Raw genomic sequence first — 18202 nt, 5'->3', positions numbered from 1 at the left:
GCGCGCGCGCGCGCGCGGTGGGGAGGGAGGGAGGGAAGGAGGGGGGAGGAGGAGGAGGGGGAGGTGGCGCGAGGCCGGGAGCGGGGAAGGCTGCGCCCGTACTTAAGCGCGCGCGGCCGGAGCCGCTGACGTCTTTGGGATCGCGGACGCGCTGCTGCTTCCACTCCTCTGAACTCGCGGTCGGAAGAGGAGGAAGGGGGGAACGCCGGAGGTGGTGAGTGCTGACGGCCGCCCGGCGGACAGAGCTGTGCTTGGGGGGGTGCGCGGGCGCTGTGGCTCGCGGAGGTGTGTGGGGAGGGGAGCTGCGGGCGCCTCCCCCCACCCGTTGCCGGGGGCCGTTGGGGCGGTGGCTGTTACAGCGCGCGAGGCGGGCGCGGGTCTCCTTCCCCCCTCGGAGCATGGCGGCCACTGCGGGGCCCCGCTTGGCTCTCCCACCCACTCCCCTTTTATTCCTGGAAGTTGAGCAGGGCAGAATGGCTGCGCAGTGCCCGGACCCACCGGCTGCCGCTGGCCGCCCCCGCGTTCCCTCTTGTCTCGCTGTAACGGCGATAAAAAGCCCCAGGGTTTTTCTACAATAGCGTTTAGGTTTGAGCCGATCGGAGGAATGGTTGGTGTGGTGTGTATCCCCATTTCCGACGAGAAGGAGCCTACGGAAAAATATCCGGTTGGTTTATGGACTGAATAAAAAACCCCTGGGGTTAAGGAACGCGAGCAACGAGTGTATTTCTCTGCGGTGTAGTTCGCAGCTGTTAACGTGTTAAGGCGTAATTAAGAACTGCGGAATAGACAAGCCTTTGGTTGTGGCTGGGCTCCGACCTGGGATCCGAAGGCAGGCAGAGAAGCGCAAATGCTCGGGGGAAGCTCGCTTCCTGCTCGGCTGCTCATTCAATCGCGCGGCAGTTTCCCTGTGACCTGCCTGCCCTTCGAGCTGATAATGTTTCACATCCTGAAGTGCTTTGGAGAGGGGGGAGAGAGGGAAGAACATGCGCAGGAGCTGTCGGACCTTTTCGGTAGTGCTAAGTGTGTCTTGAGAGTTTGCCTACTCTGAGCTAAGCGGCTTCATGAGAGCCTGAACTGCCTGTTTTTATTAATCATAGAATTGCCAGGTTGGAAAAGACCTCTGAGATCATAGAGTCTAGCCATACTTATCTGCCACTGAACCATATCCTTAAGTATCTCATCTATCTTTCTTTTAAATACCTCCAGGGATGGTGGCTCTACCACCTCCCTGTGCCAGTGCCTCATGACCCTTTCGGTGAAAAAATTTTTCCTAATGTCCAATCTGAACCTCCCCTGGCATAGCTCGAGGGCATTCCCCCTTGTCCTGTCGCCTGTCACTTGGAAGAAGTTAAGTGTTCATTGTGTGCATCGTGCCCAGGTTCCTTAAACTGGACATGGTTGCAGATTCTGGTAGTGTAATCACACTGAAAGTGATAATTGCAGTTCAAATAAACAACACTGATGATGATGCATTCTACAACTCGCAAATAGTTTTCAAAGACTAAGGCTGAAGTCAATTTAGTACCGTACGTCTTGAGACATGTTCTTCCACCTCTGATATCAGTGAAGCATAGTTATAACGTAGACACAAACAAACCTCTAAAAACTTTGTCTGTGGTATGAACTTAGATGAGGCGTTGTGATATGCTGCTTTTGTTTTCTGGTTCTCCCTCTCACCTCCTTCATTGGAATTCTGGTTGACTGATGTTCTATGCGCTTGAGTTGGAAGTGCCTGATCAAAAAACCTCTTGCACCCACAAAAAAGAAAACATTTGCCTAGCTGGTAAAGGTAACTGAAACACTGGGTTGTTCTCAAAGGAAAGTGGAAGGGTTTCCTGATGCTGTTCTGTAAAAGGCTCATTTGCAGGAAAAAGATCAAGTGGAATGCAAAAAATACTGTAAGCCCCAGGAGAATATACTTGCACAGGATATAGAATCTCAAACTTATTCACCTGGAATAGCTTACTCTTACCTAAAGAACCACCTTCATCTAATCCATTGTTTTCTATCTGTGAGCTGCTGAGAGCTACGCTTGATTTTTTGGGTTTTTTTTTTTTGGTTGTTCATATCAAGCAAAAGTGACTCTTACTGCAGTTATCAGTCTCTAATGTGAACAGAAGCGGGTTTAAGTTTAGAATTACCAGTGTCTCTAGGAAAGAAAAAAAAAAAATCAAGCAAGGATATTCTTTCACAATTTCCTTCATCAGCTGTACTTTAATTTTCTGCAAAGAGCACTCTCTTCCTCCGTCCAGTGTTTGTTTGCATTGGTTCAAACAGTCCTCTGGTCAACATAAATTTGTTTTTGTTAGATTTAGTATTTGTTTGGAACAAATACCTGCATGGCCATGTGTTTCTGAGGCAAGGTATGGAAGTAGTAAAGGGATTGAGGACCTGCTGTTCATAGTGATGTCATCATCTTGGATCAGAGTAGGTCCTTGGCACTGAAACTTAAACTTTAAGTCTCTCAAACTACTGAACTGGTGAAAAATGCGATTCAGGCTGTCATACACATTGAGTGTGGATCTAGTCCTTCCTTGTGGTGAAACAATTTCCTTTTCTGCTAAATATCTGATAGAGCAACACAGGAGATGGTTGGGCACTTGTTACACCTGTGAAAGCTCAGTGAAGATAGAGATGTGATCTAGCTAAGAAGCAGGTGCAAATCTGGACAAGTTTACTTGCACGTTACTCCCCCACACTGTTAGTTGAAGTGCGTACAGTGTGTTGGCTGTGGACAGCTTCTATGGAGCTGTTTCTCCTAGGCGCATTCACTTCCTCAGTGATATGACAGGCTGGTATGAGAGTCACCTCAGTGGCCCCATTCTCCAGGAATTTATCAGGGAGTAAGCAGTCTTAGTGACAGGCTAAACTTGCCTGGGTTGTCTTGCTGTTAGTGCTTTTGAAATAACATTTTGCAAAGGAGGTTTGGTGGTGATGTTTTTATGACAACCAAACTGTGTGTGTTATTGGAAGACTTTTATTACATGCTGAAGTTCAGACTTAAACCTGAGTTGCTATTAAAAGTAGATACTTATCCAGTTTCTCTTCTGTTTCTAGCCAAAGTACAAGTGTCTGTCTAGAATGCCCAGGCATGCACAGCAGCTTAGAGACCATGATAGAAATCCATGTGTAGCGGTAAGATGTCTATTTGTATGTTTTAACGTTAGATTATGTGATTTCTAGAGGATATTTTTATGGCACTCTTGCATATGACGTTTTGCATAAAAACAGTCTGAAGATGGGAAAAGCTGAAAATCAACCTTTATAGTAAGCATGAAGTAACAACCTGTAGTTCCTCATAAATAGGAAGAATACAACTGATAGCAATCTCTTCAATTTTCTGTCCTTAAAACTGAAGCCTGGCATCCTGGTTAGACAAACTTGGTTGATTTTCAAAAGTCTTTTGTGGGCTATACCAGGCATTTTTGTAAACAGCTATTCTGCAAACTCTATCCTTACTATTTAAAGAGTACTAATGCCTGTTATCTTTAAATGAATTCATTGCTTGGAATTACTGATTACCCTTTGTGATGGCTGTTCCTCTGCTATCTTTTGATAGTATTCTTTCTTCTGAGAAGCTGCCTACCGTCTTCATAGATATTCTGGGACTTGTTAGAATATTTAGACACTAAGTACAGTAACTTCCCTCAGCTCTGAAGTATATTTTTCCTATTAAAGGAAACGGATGCTTCTAGAAAATGCATGGATGACAACAACTATAACAAGGATATGTGTACTGCTTATTTCTTGAAGTACAAAAGTTGCAGAAGATTCTGGGTAAGCACAATAGTTTTTCTAAATTTCACTCTGCAGTTTGCATTAAGTACGTGACTTCTGACATGCTGCTTTCTGATCTTTTCAGGCTTAGCTAGTGCTGGCTGCTACTGATTTTACAGTGAATTACAGGCCTAGTTAGTCTCAGTATGTGTTGCTGGAAGAGTTAAGCAGGTGCACCTTAAAGTACTCCCTTGGTTCTCTGAAGTTAACCCTCTTAGGTTGCGAGTCAGAGTTCTTGTGCTACCTGCTATGTTTTCCTTCAAATTTGAGTCAGATATTTCTAATCATTTCTGGTTTAAGTGGGTATAATGAAAAAAATCTGAAGTAACATAAGTTCATGTGTTTTTCCATTGCTTTGGGACATGTTTACCTTAACCTAAGGTCAAGCTTAGGAAGAGTTCATTCTTATTTGGCAATGTAGTCCTCATTGCCTTCTGTCTTGTGGCAGAAAAGTATCACAAGGAACTATGTGCAGTTAATCTGTTCTCTGTTTTCTTGCCTTATGCCATAGTAGTAGAGAGTCTTTTAGCTTGGCCTTAAAAAAAACATTTTCAGACAATTGCATGGTCTGGCATGCTGTAATAGGAATACTGTAATTTCACTGTCTTCTGAAGCAGCAAGTTAATTATCTGATATTGTCTATAAAATACTAGAAAATCTAGTTACCAGCTAATCAGACTTGGATTATCTGGGTCTTTATATATATGTACACAGTACTTATTTTAAAGAATATTGTTCATTCTTAGAGGCAGAGGCTTCTGAGAAATCTGTCTTCTCATGGTTGCTTTCTTCTATTTTCAGCATGACATTATGATGCAAAGGAGAAGAAATGGTGTGAAACCAGAGATGCCCTCAGCAGAAGAGAGAAAGAAAATATTGGAATCGATGGGGAAGTCCTACTGACTAGACACTTGCATTGACTGACTGTTTTCACTGTACATATTAACTTATTAGCAGCAAGTTGCCCTGTTATGAACTGGACTTTGCAGTTGCCTTATCTTGGATTAAAATAAGCTCCCAAATTTTGAAGTGTGTGAACTTTATAGGATTGAACTTCCTGGTTTTATCCATACTCCCTGTCATGGGAACTTGGCCTGTCACTGGAAGTCATGGGTATCAATGTGACTTAGGTCTAGAAACTTTGGAAGTAGAAACTAACTTACCGTGAAATGCTAAAAATAAAATTATTGGGACTCACAGAGCTTGTTTGAAAGAAGGAGTGAGTGTTGTGGTGTAGTTTTAAGGATGGAGCAGATTGAGAGACCAGTATGTGCAGTGAATTTCTGGTATCTAGCTATTCTGCCTAATATTCTGGATTTATCATGTGTGATCCATAACTATTTTCACATCAGTTGTAATCTGTGTCCCTGATAAGACTGTTCATGAACTGAACATGATGCCAAATCCAACAAACTTGTCATTAGGTCTGCCACTGTGCTCAGAGACAGCAGAAGCTTGCAATAAATCAACTACACAAGCTTTGCTTGTTACAAGGTTAGAGAGGTTGATGAAGATAGAATTGAACTCCTTAGGTCTGAACCGAATAGTACCTTCTGGGGATAGTAAATAGATACTTTGCTGGCAGGGAGGTGGCAGGGACTTGTAGACATGTAAACGTATACTCTGAGTGACATGGCAGGTTTAACTATAGTACATCTATGTAAGACTCTCCGGACAGCTGAAGCACTGGGTTTAGAAATGCTTACTCATACAAGACTAGAAAGCTCAGTTTGAACAGGTACTCCAATATTAAGTAAGATTGTTTCCTTAACTAAACTGAAAAACTAAACATAAGCATGTTGCTCTCTACTGAAAACACTTTTTTTTTTTTCCTTGCCTCTAGTACCTTCTGGTGTCGTGCCTTGAAAGCTTTCACCCTGTGGTAAAATAGAAGAAACACTGCCCTGAGCTCAGGTTCCATGTGAAATCCTTTAGGACTTATGGTAATCAAGTTGGCAGGACTTTGGCTGACCTCATGGAGGATGGTGTAAAAGTGTTGTCTCTATTTAGACTGTTTTGGAAAGACTTCATGGCTTCCTGTTTCTTCTTCTGTCTGGCTTGTCTTATTTCTTTCCACTGCAGTCCTATTTCTATGCTTAGTGAGTTTTCTTATGCTGTATCCACCTCCTCTCTTGTTATTTGACCTGACTGGTAATAATGGAGATCTACTTTTCCTCTTCCTTGTCTTTCTGTCTGTTCCGCCTTGGTTTTGAAATGGATTGATTGTACTATTTCTGTTACTGGGATGAGTGTGTAACTCTGCCTCTTGAGTATGCAGCTCTTTGAGCATAGTTGTGCTGCCTCCAAGCTATGTCACAAGTTCTTTAGTCGGTTCCTAGGAAGGGAAATACACTTCCTTCAATCGAGATCAGGTTCTTAATTTTAACTTACTTTCTGTGGACTTTGAATTCAAACTGCTGACATTTTTCATCATTTTTTTTTTTTTTTTTTTTGGTGGAACTGAAGAAACTCATTATAGATTCAGAGGCTCTCTTGCCTACCACCTCCCTCCTCCAGTACCTTCTTACATACCCATCTTTCCTTTTTATTGCACACTTGGCAGCAGTTGTTTTTCACCGATTCAAGTGTTTGTCTGTTCTCATTCCAACAGTTTTATTTCTGGTAGCTTTGTTCCATCTCTGATTCAGTGATGTAGTCCTGCAGTAACTTTCTAATACAGCTCCTCTTGAAGGTCTTATGTTCTCTGCTCTCCCTGTCTTAGCGATGGGACAACCCCTTGCTTTCATTAGTCAGACTTAGCCATAACTTCCTCATTGGCCATGCCTCTTATTTTATAGTCTTGTTAATCTGCAGGTTTTAGGGATCTGATTGTCCCCGTTTTCTTAAGCTATGTCTCTGTAGGCTCTTTCAGTTTTGCTGGCTTGCTTGTCTAAGGGCACCTTCTCTCGCACTTGGCACAGGCTTGTCATTTGGCACCTCTGCTTTATCTTTGGTGATGTTCTTTCCTTCTGTGGCTTTGGCTACTATTCTAGTGCTTGCTGTTTTCCTGTTGCTGTGCTCTTATGTCTGGCCTTACATTAAATTTTAGTGTACATTTTAGTTCTGTGCAAGAAAAAAATCTTGATATGACTGTGCTGAGTCTTCTTTGCATAAGCTCAGGTTCCTTAAAGTTCTCTCATTTAACTGAGGTTTTCCTTTCCAGTTTGCTTTGAGAGTAACAAGTGCCCTTTCTCCTAGGTTAACTGTTGCATTTATAATTTTTTCTTTCCAATACTTACTTGGAAACTTGCCACTGGTTTTGTTTTCTTGTGACTTGACTTTGGACTTTAATAGATCGTACTGTTTTGTGAAGTGTGTGTAAAGAACTAGTACAGGACTTAAAGTCGGAAAAGGAAGTGCTTTCTCTGCTTTCAGGTATCAAACAACACAAGAATGTGGGATCACAGAACAGACTAAGGCACAAATAATGCAAGAACAGTATTCTAATATAAGTCTTCCTGATCAACACGCATGGTAAGCTGCCTGTAGGTGTTTTGCCAAAACTGGATTTAGTGAAGAATCGAGGGCAGCTTAAGCAGTGACTTTGATACAAGAAGTGGATTTGATTCAGGTAATCAGTCATCCATTATAGGGAATACCACTTATTTGCATTGCATATGCCTTACAGTTACTGTTAAAGAACACAACAGTGAAAAATCTTGGAAACCAATAAGTTTTCTTTGTCAAGTCATAATGCCTCTCAAGTAATCAGTTAGTTAAGTCTGAGTTTTCACTGTGTTTCCCCTTCACTGGAGGTTGCTGTTCTTGCTTTCACTACTGAAGCTCAGAGTGGTAAGCTGTCATAGTTAAAGCGTGGGCTCTTATGTATGAAGTGGTTGAACTTTTTTCATTAATTTTTGCGGTGCAGTTAACTATTTGCTTGTGAACCAAAAGATAATGGTCTTTTCCACATATCTGAGAGCTTATATTCCACGCTTTGCTGAAACACTGAGGTAAACTATAGCCTACCAGCCTTACGAGGCAGAGATGAACAGAGTTGATTAGTTTTGCTAAAGCAAACTGTGTACTAACCCAGAAAACGTAACACAACACACTGGTATAGCTAATTCAGAAGCGAAGACAAGACCTGTGGGGTTTGGTGTGTTCTTTTTGTTGAATGAATGTAGTTCATTTTTGCTTTTGGTATGAGGACCAAATCTGGATAGTGGCATTAATGTTTCATTTTTTTGTTTGACAGCTGGATGGTGCTGTTGCACAACAGACTGTATGAAAACAAAATCACTCAACCTACTACTGGTGCTTTTTTTAGCCTCTTCCCACACAGCAGAATTCATGTGGGAGAAAGGGAAGAGTGGTGCTGGCTCTGCACTATAAGCAGATGAGGAATACAAGACTAAGTCACTGCTGGAAAATAGGTTTCTGTGCAGCCTGAGAAGTTTGGTATATGATCCTTGAAGGAATATTTTTCACTGTGATCATTGATCACACCTGAGTACTGAAGAGCAGCCACAGGTGCTCTGTCAGACCCAGGTGAATGTTCAGACTTCCATTTGTACATTTTATAATCTTACCTTTCCCATTACGCTGCAGTGCAGGGCCTTTGGTTCTGAACGTTTTCTGCTGCTGCCATTGGGATGAGTCTGTGCTCTTGAAAGTGTTGCAGGGAAGTTTTCAGGACTCTAAAGCTCGACTATGACTAGGTTTCACGGCTGAAGCATTGCAGGGCAGGGGCTTGCATGTGTTGCAGCTCCGTCATTTTTGTGCTTTTCTTCTAGTGAAACTTTTGTGCTCCTGTGTGACCAAGGGCATGCATATAGGGGAGGTTTCCCTAAAACTTCAGTGGAACAGATAGGATGAATTTACAGTATGCAGTGTGACTCTAATGCCTTTGGAGCAGCCTTTAACTCATGCTAGAAGTATCTGCATCTTCAAAGTCAATCTTCAAAAATAGCTATGAGAAAAGTAATTGTAGTTTAGAAAAGTACACCCTTGCAGGCTTTTATTCTCTTGCAAGAATCTGAGGTAACTGGAGGAAACTGTATAAAGTATTATAGCAAAAAGAAAAGCAAGTATACTACTGAATTTTTAGTTTTTCTTGCAGCCTATTTGATAGAAAAAAATGTAAGAGTTAAGTATTCCATTTATACTGACTAAATGCAGCGGGTCATTAAAATATAACCTTAGAATGATTTTTATATCACACATCTAGTAACTAAGACATATTTTTAATAAGTAATTTCTATCATTTAGGTTTCTGTCTTGATGACTCTTCAGGATTTTCAGTTTTAAGGTCTTCAATGTAGCAATTTTCAAATCATATTATTACTTCCCTTTTGACAGTTGAGCTGGTAAACTGAATGCAGCTAACTTGAAATGCCTTTGCAACTTGCCTCTCTCCCTTCAGCATCCATTTCAATAAGCGTGACCTCTTGTCTTCCTTACACTGCTATATTCTGCCCTGTGGACACCATTCTATTATATTAATATTTTGATTCCCACCCTCCCACTCCACCTCAGGTACAATACTTTCATCTCCCAATTTCTCTGTTACCTTCTTTTTGTCAATTGCACTGCTTCCCACCTTGTCTTTTAATTTTGTGATCACCAACCATGCCTTAGGTTCAAAGTTCATCTTGGAGGTTTCATTCTGCAGCTTTATCCTACCTAATTGCCTCTTGCCTACTCATCTGTTTCACAAACTAATTTCCATTAGCTCTGCTGGAATATCAACCCTGCTCATCTATGAATTATACAAATGATTTTTTTTTTTACTTTTGAGGTTTTTAAAACACTATGTTCCCTTTCAACCCCAAAATGCACTTCTGTTGCTGATTCCTAATGATTAAAAGAGAGGCTACTCTGGCAGCGAAGTCTAAGACTATATATCTATCTGTATGAAATGATATGGAGGTAGCTAATAAAAGCATATTCCTTGTTTTTTTTGAAGTTGTGGTAGCCCTTTTTAAAAAAGCTTTCAAGTCTCCTTTCTTGAATGGTGGTGCACTATGCATGCTGCTGCTTAAGCAGGAACCTGCCATTTGATAGTCTGTAGAATGTTATATGTGACTGTGGCACTGGAGAAAGGAGAACAATAATACCGAAGTTGGTGAGTCTTGAGAGCCAAGAGAGATTTTCATAACTTTCTGACACAAGTAACATGGCAGATCACCTAATTATTAGCAGTTCCTTTCCTAGAAAATCTCTGAGGAGAGACATGAGGATCATTTAATATGAAATACTTTCTCCCAATCCTGTCTGTGGGTGCAATTTCTTTATTACATAATATATAACAGTCGGAGAAGCTGGATGCCATGACTCTTCCATCAGTAGGATGGAGGTTTCTTTTGGTGCTGTTTTTTAAAGGTAATAAAATTTTCATTGTTAGTGAAGCTAAGCATGGTTTATTTATTTTTTCTATGAACATTTTTTTAAATTAGAATTGTTTTCTATACCTATACCTAGGCTTTTTCTTTTGCCAAGTAAATTGTGAAACTTAGAATGACTTCTAGGTCCTTTATGCTCCAATGGATTATTCGTATTTGCATCCTCCTTATTTCAGGGGCTGCATGTTTGGTTGGGTTGGGTTTTTTTTATAATGTTCAGTTTGAGCAGATTCTGTCTAGAGCCCCAGCCCTAATCTAGGTAAATCATAGTATAGTTAGGGTTGGAAGGGACCTTAAAGATCATGTAGTTCCAACCCCCCTGCCATGGGCAGGGACATCCCACTGGATCAGGCTGCCCAGGGCGCCATCCAACCTGGCCTTGAACACCTCCAGGGATGGGGCAGCCACAAGTTCCCTGGGCAACCTGTGCCAGTGTCTCATCATTCTCATAGTGAAGAAATTCTTCCTAATGTCCAGTCTAAATCTGGCCCTCTCCAGTTTATATCTGTTCCCCCTGGTCCTATCCCCACAAGCCTTTATGAATAGCCCCTCCCCAGCTTTCCTGTAGGCCCTTCAGGTACTGGAAGGTTGCTGTAAGGTCTCCTCTGAGCCATCTCCAGGCTGAACAGGCCCAACTCTCTCAGCCTGTCCTTGTAGGGAAAGTGCTCCAGCTCTCTGATCATCTTTGTAGCCCTCCTCTGGACCTGTCCCAACAGCTCCATGTCCTTCTTACGTTGAGGATTCCAGAACTGGACACAGTATTCCAGATGAAGTCTCACAAGAGAGGAATAGAGGGGCAGAATCTATAGGAAGCTACTCCAAACCTGCTGCTGTTGTGTGAGGGGTTTAAAACTCAAACGTTAGTTATTGGGGAATTAGATTTTGCATTGCATTGCACTATTCTTCCAATAATTATTCTCAAAGTCCTACTACCCTTGGGCTACCTCTTTACCTATTTAACTTCGATAAATGGCTATGCGCTGCAAATATTACTGATACAAATATTACTGACAGAACACTGCCAAATGTGACAGAACATGGACTTGAAACAAAGATGAAAATTATTCAGTCCCTGCTTTCTTTTTAACATTGTTTTCATTCTCAGTTTCAAAACCATGTTCCCTTGCCTTTCTATTTCTTATTTCTTCTGGGTCGCATCAGTGGATACGAGCTATGAGCCACCTTTTGAAGTTGCTACGTAACAAACATTTTCTATTAATGCCAAATACTTTATTTTATCTGGAATATGGTTTTGCCCTTTTATAGGAAACATTGCTAGAAATAGTACTTTCTGGTTTAGCTTTTTCTCTGTACTACGTATTTCATTGCCTCCTAGCAGAGAGGTTTTCTTCTATCTAACATCCTCAGTGGAACAGAAATGCATGCATCTTTGACTGCCAGTGTTTATTTCTTGCCACTCAGTATTTTAATTTACACCGTTTCCAAAATACTTTTCTTAAATTTAAATTCAGCCTTTGCTTTTGGAAAGATGCTGTTAAATTCCTTACTTCAGTACCTCAACTATGTCATGTTTGTTTTGTTCTTTTTTTTTTTTTTTTTTTTATACTTCATGTGACTTTTCTGGCACAAAACCTGTTCTTTGTGCCAGGGAATATCAATGTCATCCATTGCCCAGTAAAATCAGAATAATATCCTTAGTCATTGCAAAACACTTATTTCATGTGTGCTAACAATCAGTAGATTTAAAATAACATCAATAAAACAATTTTTAGAAAATCAACTTGCTCTAAATTTACTGTTACTGGAAGTGATGAAAATGAAACATTTCTTTGCTTTTCAGTAAAAGCAGTTAAATAGGAATGCTGGATGATGTTGGTAGCTGAAAATTATACAGTTTGGGAACTATGGATCAGGTCAGATTTTTGTTGCGTACAGCAAAATCAAATTTGGGCCCGTCAGAAATTGGCATTCTGTGAGTAGATAATGCTGTGCTGTTACAGTAGTGGATCAAAAACTACACTTATACTTCAGAGTTGTCCCAAAATGGAAAACCATTGTAAGGTGAATAAGAATATATAATGATAAATAAATAAGATTATGCTCAAGTTAAAAAAGAGGTATTCATTGAATTTACTAAAAGCACTTCACAGCTGTAGGACGAAGTTAGTAAGAGTAGAAACAGGAGTAGCAGTAGAAACAGGAGGCATCAAGTTCAAGCTTGCAAACACTCATCCTGTGAAGTCTAACCATTTTTCACTGACAAAAGATTGCAGTTGTTTTGTCAAAAAAAAATTCGCAAAGTTTTTGCAGAAATAGCCTGCTGGTTTTATATATATATATATATAGGTTTTTTTTATTGTGCCATATATGAATCTGTATTGCCCTGCCACATGTGGACCCCTGAGCAGTCCTTGGCTCTAGAGTTGCATGCAACTGTTGAAGTGATTACTGAATATGATTGCATGCGAAAAGTAGGGTGACAGGAGTTTTGTGGTACTTCCTCCTGATTTTTGTTAAATACCAGAACTGAATGAAGCTGCTGCACTGGCATGCGTTTGCAATACAGCACTTGCTTCAATGCATAAATACCAAATGGATGGATAAACAGAAGGTGTGTGCAAGCTGTGCACTGTGAATTTGCATATCCTTCAATATCGGTCTTATGTACTTTGGCTTTGTTTCCCGATGAATGGATTCAAACAGGTGTTACTGATGGTACTAGGAATGCTGTGTTTTAGTAGTATTCTACTTAACAGGTATACAAAAGCAGTTCTTTAAGTTAAGGATGACAAGTTAAGATCTTGGGCTGGTTCTATACAGGATGAAACAACCACTTTGCCTCCCAAATTTAAAACATAGATACCTAAGGGCCTGTTCACCTGTTGGCTGTTGCAGTGTTCAGACATCTAGAGCCTGTGGATGCCAAACACTTGGATAATGAATTTCCTGGTGCTTCATGTTCTGATTTGCAGTTTGAGGTTGGCAGTGCTGGTGAGCTGGGTGTCTGGCCACGCCTCTGCTGGGATTTATGGAATAAATATTTCACTCCATCTACTTTGGGGAGCAATTGTGAAGTCTGCTAGTGTATGGGTGAACAGCAGGAAATTTATTTTTCTGCAGGGTGTTATTTGGTCATATTTTTCAGTGATTACCTTCAGCAACTGCAATTCTAAGTCCCTTGTTCCTGTTCTCCAGTTGGTGCCTCTTTCATTCCTGCTGTTAACGCTGCTGCAGGGCTCTAGCCTGGGGTATGTATCCAGTTGAAAAATAGCGAAGAGGAGAAAGAGACGACAGTTGATTCTCAGCCCAGATGGATCCTCAGGCAGCTTATTGTGCAGCTGCAGCTACACTTTATGCCCATGGACTGGAAGGGACAGTGTGTGGTGTCTGAGTGAGCAGCAAATGCTGAAGCTGCAGCTGTGATCACAGGTCCAGCAAGGTTTTCTGTGTTTGAAAAAGGGGCTTAGGTCTTCAAAGCTGTGAGTACACAAGGGGTATGATCTCAAGGTGGCAGGCAGCTAAAAGCAGATAAAACCTAGAAGGAGCCATGATCTCCTAGCATCTGGAGCTGGGCAATTTAAAGAGTCTTCTTGACAGTTTGCCAGTTGTCTTAATCATTATGTGATCCCATCTAGGACTAAGTGCTGCAAGCACACATGTACAAGGAGAAGAAAAGCACTGAAAAGGCTTGCTGGTCGGTTTTACCTACCTGTGCGTTAAAGGCAGTTTTAGGGTTTCTGCCGTTTAAATTTTAGTGTTCAAAACCCTGAGAATCAATTATGTTAATAAATACTTTGACACCTCAGCTGTTTAAGGGTTGCTGTGGGACAAGAAGAGTTCACAAAATGCTTTGGTTTTCTGCTGTTTAGAAAAATTGCCAGGCAGGAATTGGCAGAGAACATCAGTATATCTGTCCGTCTCCTCCAGTTGGCAGCTGCAGGAAAATCAGCTTGCTGGAGAAGCTGCTGTAAAGTTGGATGTTTGAGAACAGCCAGCCTACTGCTTGTGTCAGAGAAGTCTCATTTCTAGTTTGACGTGAGTACAGTTTTGTACTCGTCTGGAAATGCAGGATGGTCATTTTTGAATAAACTAATGAAGTCATTTGTTGCTGATTATCACTACTGATTGGCCTCCAAGGCAGTGAGAAGCTGACATTGCTTCTAAAATTGGAGAACTGGCTGATTTAAGATGTTATTTGATTCATTTATGTTTTCATTTGTGTCCTCTGTCAGGTCTAGAACTGCTATTCACTTGTAAAGAATGATTTTACGTGCAAAGATTTTCCTCAATATTTCCAGTTCAGCTTTCAGATTGTTGCATTCTGCACCAACCCAAGACAAATAACGTTTTCTGTTCACTAAGGGATTGCTACTTTTGAGATGTTTCTGATGCAGGAGGTTTGCAGATGTTCTTGCATAAGCCTTTAAAAGGACATCCGACATGTGGCATTACAAAAACATTCAGCAAATTTTAGGTAAGCAAATTGACTCAATTTAATGAACTGCTTTCATTGAAGCGGATGAAGCCAAATCAAGTACTTTGCCAAGAAAATTTATTTTTATTAGTGCAATATAACTTGGTGCTTACTAAGCTATCTGATTGACGCAGTTTTGGAGGTGAAGGAGCGGAGCTGGTGACGCTGAGAGATTCCCTGCCGAAAGAGGGCGGCTTTGCTGGGAGCGCAGCAGCGCTGCTTGCTGCAGACCTGCTCATCCTCTGGGTTTTTAAATAAGGGATTGATACTGTGCTGCACATCTCAAAAAAATTGTAATTTGAAATGAAAACCAAAGAAGAGTGAGCTCTTTTGTGTGTCTGGTTCACTGCTTTTCACTTTATTAGTGATAAAAATCCAAGTGGAGCTGGAGTAGGAAATCAGAAAGTGTCCTACGACTTACTGCTTCCAATCTCACAGTAATTTCTGGAGTTTCTAACAAGGGGAACCATTGACTATGTTAAATTCACATGCATAAACCCTTTTGTGGGTAGTGAATGCTTTGGCATACATGGAGTTCTTCTTTCAAAAGCCCATATTCAATAGAGATTTCAACACTTTGGAACAGCAAGTCATCTCTCTGTGTCCCTGAAGACTGAGAACCACAAGTTGGGCTGTTTTTATAATTAAGTGTGACTTCTCCAAAGAGACGTGATTGCACCATGAGAAAGGATTATATTTCTTTTTTATTTTTTTAGTTCCCAGAAATTGCCTCCCTTCTATCACTTTCTCTACTGCAAGATGTGTGAGAGATTTGGGATAAGCTGTATCTTCACAGTGGGTCTTGGAAGAGATGTTACAGATCATGTGCTTTGGATTTTGTCTGACACAGAGCCTGTCAAGCAGCTCACAGATAACATTGACTCCCACACTATTTGTCCAAATCACCTTAACATGACTTAGTCAACAGAAAAAATAAAAATTATAGCCCCCCCCACCTCAACTGCCTGAAGAATTGCATCAAGATCAGATTTCTTTAAGACATACAGGACAAAAGCTTTGTTTATATTCCACTCATTAAACAATTGCTGTAATGTAAATATGTCTGCTGTTTCTGGGTAGGTAGCAATCTCTGAGTGTGAAACACAGCTTACTAGACTGCCAGAGTGATAAGTTCACACTCTGTTGTGAAGGTAGTTCTTAGCATAACTTCTGTTAGAGTAAGGCATCCTCAAGCGCTTTGTTTCACTGCCCGTGATCCCACTTTAACTGTCACTTCCACATGTACTACCCAGCATATGCTGGCTACTCAGTTTTGTTAGGTAGAGTTTAATAAATCTTTCTTGATGTTTATGTGAAATAATCAGGCAAAACAATATTAGGTGTCATTACTTCAGCCACTAGAATAAGAGTTCTATTACCAAAATGAGGTAGAATTTAATTTTATTTTGAAATATTAGGATTTGCTTGTGAGGGTATCTGCTTGCCAAGTTCATTTTATGTTTCTTAATATAAATACTCTTTAGACTGCCATAATTTCCTGGTTTCTGAAGCTGAAACTATTGTTTTTCTTCCTAGTCGTGTATGTTTCGTCAAAGAGGAGTTTTGATTTGAGTCACTTAAAATTAGAAGAGTATTTTGATTAAATTTTATTATTTTTAAAGATTATCAACAGAAAAAATTTCTAAAAGCAGTTTTTCAAAAATCTGGACAACACAAATGAAACACCACAACTTCATTGACCTCATTGCATTTTAATTTCTTTTCTATTTCTTTTGACAGTAGTACCCACTAATATAACTCAATAAAGGCAACTCGGTCATTGTGTCCATATACTAGTCTTGATTTATTGAGAAAAATCCACATTAGGACAGATTGTGTGAAATATCTGAGCCAGCACCTTACCATGCGTGTGAATGTACTTCCACGGATGGACTTGAGACATGCTATTAGCAGTCTGTAAGGACTGAGCTGCAGTGTTGAACCCTCTTGGGTGACTGGTAGGAGTAAGTTGACTTCTGTGAGATGGATAAGAAACGCTTAAGCTATTGAGTAGTAGTTCCATGTAAGAAAATGCATTATTTGTGTCAAGGAGTTTAGGTGTGATTCTTCCAAATGAACCTCAGAATGTCACAAGTTGGTGTAAACGAGGATAACCTTTTGAAATGTTCTCTCTAGTAAGTGGAATCAAAGCTGCTTGAGAGAGGCACAAGTGTGACATCCTGCTTATTAGCAGGTGTCATCTGCTCCTAACAACTTATTGGAGACTGCAGCAAATGGCATTGCTGAAGATTAGCTTCAGCTACAGACATTGAAAGAAAGTGTGCACAACCTCTGGCTGCCCAGCAGAATTAAAGTGTATTTTGATTCAGTAAAGACAGCAGTAGGAAACTGAAGTAATTTTTTTTTTCATTCCCAAGAAGCCAAACTATATAACTGGTGCTTTTCTTCCTCAGATATTACAACAATCTAATTCTTTAGACAGAAAAAGTGATATTTGGTAGTAGCTCTGTGCTCCTTATATCTGCCATGAATTTTGCCCTGCTATCAAGGACAGCTGAAATACTATTAATCAAGAGCAGATAAACAACTTTGAAGCTCCTCACACAGAGCACATTCAACCAGCTGTTCTGAAAAAAAAAAAAAAAAAAAAAAAAATTATGCAAGGAAGGAATGGCGGCTCTAAAGAGTTCATATCTAACCTTATTATGAAAACAGGTAGTTTTCCAGGTAAACCTATACCAATGGTTTAATTGTTGAAACTTCCGGGCCTCATTCCCCTAAAACAAGCAAACCAACCCACAACAAAGCCAGAGGGGAAACTGGCACCCCTCAGAGTAGGCATTTACATGTTAATGTTCACTGTGTGTGTTCATACACGTTTTCCCTCTGGTGGAGCAATAGCATTTTAGCTCTCAAAAGTCTAAGTGTATTTCCCCCTCTTTCTTTGAGACCTGTTTAAACTATTTGGATAGTTAAATATCATTTGTGAGGATAATTGAAGCAAGAGGAAACAATGAAAAAAAAGATTACTTAAGAGTATTTGCAGATTTGTTTTAGTATTTAATAACAGAACTATGGTTTTATCTTAAAGAAAAGTCCTCTAGAAGTGAGGTTTTATTACCAATATGAAACCTGATTTTGTTTTGTTTTTTTTTAAAAATCAACAAACAATAAACCCCAAAATGCAGACCTAGGCCTTAGATACTTTGTTCTTTCTAGTAACTTTTAGAAGTTCACTTGCACCTGTAGTATCGAAGTTCATAAGTCAGCAAATGGCGAAGTCTGAAGCCTTGATCGCTGGTGATATGTTCCTTTACAGCACATGGATGGGGAACACTGCAGTCTGTGTCCTATTTGTTGTTGACCTGTGGCATCCCCACACGACTCTTGTATTCGTAGACTCAGGTCTAAATTGTATGAGTTTCAGGTAAGGTTTTCAGACTGGAAACCTGTAGCTTTATGCAGTGTTTCTTCCCTGGGAATGTTGACCCTCTGCATATGTCTTAGGTTATACTCACAGTATGGAAATACCCAGCCACCTGATTCATCTCAAGCCTGACTTTTAAATGTTCATATCATGCTCCTGATGTTTTCACATCTTCACTTAAGTTTCTTAAGAACCTGCATCACATGCTGAATTCCTGACTCCTGCTCGTGTCTGGGGAAGTGGGGGCAAAAAGTGAGA

The 18202-nt window shown here is 40.5% G+C and overlaps 1 protein-coding gene across 1 annotated transcript; it reads left to right on the top strand.

Moving 5' to 3' along the window:
• The first annotated feature begins 50 nt into the window (after positions 1–50).
• CHCHD7 (coiled-coil-helix-coiled-coil-helix domain containing 7) lies at positions 51–5720 on the top strand. The gene is made up of 4 exons (XM_054057141.1): positions 51–214; positions 3058–3135; positions 3679–3777; positions 4579–5720. Exons 2-4 carry the CDS (start codon positions 3082–3084, stop codon positions 4678–4680), a joined length of 255 nt encoding a protein of 84 aa, XP_053913116.1. The 5' UTR covers positions 51–214; positions 3058–3081; the 3' UTR covers positions 4681–5720.
• The last annotated feature ends 12482 nt before the right edge of the window (positions 5721–18202 follow it).

The sequence above is a fragment of the Cuculus canorus genome, chromosome 2, assembly GCF_017976375.1.
Source record: "Cuculus canorus isolate bCucCan1 chromosome 2, bCucCan1.pri, whole genome shotgun sequence".
Taxonomy (NCBI): Eukaryota; Metazoa; Chordata; class Aves; order Cuculiformes; family Cuculidae; genus Cuculus; species Cuculus canorus.
This window is presented reverse-complemented; position numbering and strand designations above follow the sequence as displayed.

What these genes read in the sequence shown, in the direction of transcription:
- CHCHD7 (XM_054057141.1), top strand. Translation starts at nt 3,082, where the DNA reads ATGCCCAGGCATGCACAGCAGCTTAGAGACCATGATAGAAATCCATGT. An exon ending in ATAGAAATCCATGTGTAGCG is followed by an intron (nt 3,136 to 3,678) that starts GTAAGATGTCTA and finishes TTCCTATTAAAG; the next exon opens with GAAACGGATGCTTCTAGAAA. An exon ending in AAAGTTGCAGAAGATTCTGG is followed by an intron (nt 3,778 to 4,578) that starts GTAAGCACAATA and finishes TTCTATTTTCAG; the next exon opens with CATGACATTATGATGCAAAG.